The 4,266-nt window shown below is 38.4% G+C and overlaps 1 protein-coding gene across 1 annotated transcript; it reads right to left on the bottom strand.

The window, feature by feature from the left end:
* Nucleotides 1-2,874: 2,874 nt before the first annotated feature.
* On the bottom strand, nucleotides 2,875-3,564 carry LOC141617231 (uncharacterized). The gene has a single exon (XM_074434414.1). The coding sequence runs from the start codon at nucleotides 3,562-3,564 to the stop codon at nucleotides 2,875-2,877; it is 690 nt and encodes a 229-aa protein (XP_074290515.1).
* Nucleotides 3,565-4,266: the final 702 nt, after the last annotated feature.

Genomic DNA, 4,266 nt, shown 5'->3' with positions numbered 1-4,266 from the left:
ATGTGTCAGTTTTCATTCAATTATTAGGTGGTTTGGTGTTTAGGCGGAATATGATTCATACTATCGTTACAATAAAATAAATAAATGAATGCAATACGTAAATAAAAATTTCCTAGTGTGGCCTATCCTAGTAAAAAGAACAAAATACAACTTTGGAATCCGCCGTTGGACCCGAAAAGCTTGTCTTGATGTTCCATCTTTATCCAAGTAGCGGGAGTGAGCATCCGGTCTCCATCTTTGGTCTTCTCAAAAATTACAATTTTAAATTTACAAATATAAACCTATTTACATTCTAAATAAAACTGTAATTAAAAGAAATAAAAATGGAGATACGAGATCTCAAAATACAACCAAGACCGTGTTCCATCATTACGGTAACACGTTCTACTAAGGCCACACTAAGTTACAACCGTTTGCAAAATAAATAAATAAATACGTAATAAAAGCATTCAAAATTAAACAAGAACGATAAATAAAATGCATCAACTAAAATATAAATTTATTCGTGACATAATTCCGTAATTATGTTAAATTTTTATCCAAACCACCAAAGATAATTAAAATTATATGACAAAACCGCTTTAGTCAAGTTAATTTTAATCCGAGATAATCCGTTACAATAAATCGTTTTAAAGTAACTTTATTTTACGTGGGTGAACCGTTTCACTAACAAGCGAGAGCATAAAAACCGTTTTATGCATTAAAAGGGGCCGAAAAAAAACAGGAAAAATTTTTTTTTTTTTTCTTCTGTACTGCTGTACGTGAACAGTACCAGTGGCCAAAAAAAAATTTTTTTTTTTTTTTTAAAATCGGCTGTAATGCCGAGAGCCTCTAAAGGCCAAAAAAAAAAAATTAATCGGCTAAAACGAGATCAAACAAGTGATCAAACAACAAAACGATTTGTAAAAACTCAATTGCAATTTAATCTAATCCGTATAGAATTCAAACTACAATTTGACATGATCTTCACATATTGTTGTAATTATCGTTTAAAACAACAACATGTGAAGAACGATTGAAAACAAGAGATCAAACGATCTAACAAAATTTTGTGGCACGCAAATCAATGCAATAAAAACAGAAAACAGGCCGTGTTCATGAAGGCCACACGGTTTTCATAATAAAAAAAAACAGATTTGCCGAAACAAAAAATTGCCACACGAAATTTTATGCAATTATTTTGACCGATCTTTAACATATAGCGATGAATATCGATTACATAGACAATATGCAAAGATCAAAAAGTAAACAATCATCACCGTGTAAACTAGACACGGATCCCAAGGCACAAAACAACAACAAAACGCAGCAAAAAAAAAAATTATTGCCGAAAAAAAAAAATTTTGTGCCGTGGGAAAAAAAAAAACAGCCGTGACAAATTTTTAACCAAAATTTATCGAATCAAAAATCGTTTGATGAAAAACACATATAAAAATTTACGTGGCCTCGCTCTGATACCACTTGTAGGGTAATATCCGTATAAAACCCTTTCTTTATAGGATTATAACGCAAAATTTATATGTAGTTTATAGTCATAAAACGAAAATAACAAGGAAACGATAAAGATTAGAAATAACCTTCGGTCCTAGTGCAAAAGGCAATGAGAGATCAAAGCAGACCTCCTCCTAAACGATGCACCCAAGATAGTCCGAGATATGCCCTTGTGCTAGAGAGAATCCCCTAATTGCCTTGCAATATCGAGGGGATTGTTTTGTGAGTTTGTGTTGGATGAGAGATCCGGAATTCGGGAGGCACAATTCCCAAAACCCTAATAATTTTTTTAGCAAATGAATTGTTAGGTTAGACAAGAGGGAAAAACTCCCCTTTTGTCTATGCAAGCCTCGGCCAAACCGAGTGAGAGGAGAGAAATGGGCTTTTCATTTCCTCTTCACTTAAACTCGTGGTCCGGTCCATAATTCGCTAAGTGTATATGACGCGGTTTCATTATAAACTGTTATCGGTTATCGGAAATTAAGGCATCAACTAATAATACGGGTTAGTTGAATTATTAATACATGTCCGACAAAACAGTATTGTATAATTATATTCAATATACATTTAATTAAATATAAAACGCTTATATTCAATTTTACAAATTAATTGCTTAATTTGCCTTAGCCATTTTTATTTAATCCGTATTAAATAAAATATCTCAACATCACATATTAGACTAATTACTAGTCAAATAACTCAGACTAACTGGTTAGTCAATTTTGGCATCTACATGACTGTATTTTCATACCGTCACATCTCTCAAACGTATCCTATAGGTGTGACTTTTAGGGACCAGTTGATCACCGCCATCTGTATGACAATAACGTCAAACTTATCTAGCAAGCCAACCGTTATTGATAAACGTGGACCAACTGATTATGATACAAAGTATACCCTTTGATCCTCATAGAGATTTATAAGTCCTTGCACTAACTGTTAAGGACACCAACCCCAACACCCGGGTCCTCTGTTGCACTGCTAAGCCCTGCCATGGAATCCACTCGGGTCCTGTTGGAGCTCGCCCGGATTGGCAGAATCCGCCTGGGTCCTCCTGTCAGTCGCCCAGATTGGGTTGTTCTTGGCCTTCTTCTTTTTCTGCCCCAGAATTCGTGAGGATCCTTCTAGGTAGAGGGGGACTTGGTCTAATTTGCTTTTAGGACTTGATATAAGTCTTTGATTTCCCTCTCCTTTTCATACTTGGTCATTAGTACCGTCAATTAGGCTCCTAAATGCTCCGTTTATGCATGATTTCCGCCCATTTTGCTTCCTTTCCTACAAAAGAGCTAAAATCCAATAGGAAGCGAAAGACGCCGAAATGACCCTAATAAGTGCAAGAAAGGATGTGAAACGAGGTCCAATTAGGGGTTAAAAGTGCGCTTTTTATGAGCACATCACCCCACTACTCCTCATCTCCCATAATAACTCTCTCACCCTCTGAACTACCAAATCCGCTCTCAATTCCGCATCTTCAAATATTGCCTTATTTCTCCGCTCCCAAATGGCCCAACATCCCGTCATAAACTCAACACATTCACGTACCCCCATCACCCGCATATTCGCTTCAACCCACTCCCTCACCCGCTGAAAACCATGAATAGTCAACACATCTAGCTCCAATCCAGCCCAAACTCCTCTAACCCAGCCATAGCCCCGAACAACATGGAAACAAGACTCCACACAATCCCCGCAGCGAGGACATTCATCACCAATTAATGGCACACAAACCAAGATATTGCTCCTAGTAGCTATAGCTTCACTACAAAGTTGCCAGAAAAAGACCTTTATCTGAGGCAGAACGGGCAAATTCCAAATTTCGTTCCAAAGCCAACTATCATTAACGACACTAGACGAGCCTTCCTCTTCCCCGTCCTTCTCCAGCAACAACCTATAGGCCGACGTGACAGAATATATATCATCACGTTCTCCTTCCCAGCACCACCCATCAGTCAATGGATGGTCACAAATTGACATTTTAATAATACACTCCTGCTCAAACGGGAAAAATAGCGCCCCACGATTCTCCAAATTCCAGCCCTGTCGATTCTCCTCCACAAGTTCAGCCACCTGCATCTCCAGACCCGTCTCCCTTCTCGGTGAAATAACCAACCCTGTCTGAGTCCCACAAATCCAAGGATCCCTTCATACAAGCGTAGATAACCCGTCACCCACCCGCCTACGCAGCCCTACCTGCAAACTCGACCGAGCCTCCCATATGCTCCTCCACGAATAACTAGGATTACTACCAACATTTGCCTCTTAAAATAAGGTGGAGGGGAAATATTTACCTTTCAGAAGACGGGTCATCAAGCTCTTGTCATCAGTTAACAATCGTCATGCCTGTTTGCAAGTAATGCACAATTACATTTCTCAAAAACTCAAAACTCGAGCCGTCCTCGGTATTTCGGTTTACAGAGCTTATGCCACGCGGCCCATGAGATTTTCCTTTTCCCATTCTCCGATCCCCACCAGAACCGAGAAACGAGCGATCACGTCTCATCGCAAAAATTAGCAGGTAGTCTAAAAACACTCATCGCATAAGTAGGTATAGCTTGGGCCAAAGCCTTAATAAGCACCTCCTTATCCGTTTTACTGATTGAAATCTTAATACTCCCTCCGTCTCGGTCAATTGTTATTTATTTGCGTTTTGGGGTGTATCACTCATTTGTTATCTATTTCTGTTTTTGGTAAATTTAGGCAAGTGGACAAGTGGGTTATTTGATATGGGCAAATGGACATATGACAGAGCTCTTTTGTTTATTATTCTTTTTCTAT

Source organism: Silene latifolia, chromosome X (assembly GCF_048544455.1).
Source record: "Silene latifolia isolate original U9 population chromosome X, ASM4854445v1, whole genome shotgun sequence".
Taxonomy (NCBI): domain Eukaryota; kingdom Viridiplantae; phylum Streptophyta; class Magnoliopsida; order Caryophyllales; family Caryophyllaceae; genus Silene; species Silene latifolia.
Note: the sequence above shows the minus strand (reverse complement) of the source record. Positions and strands in the feature narration are given on the sequence as shown.

Coding starts and splice junctions, on each gene's coding strand:
- LOC141617231 (XM_074434414.1), bottom strand. CDS start 3,564: ATGCAGGTGGCTGAACTTGTGGAGGAGAATCGACAGGGCTGGAATTTG.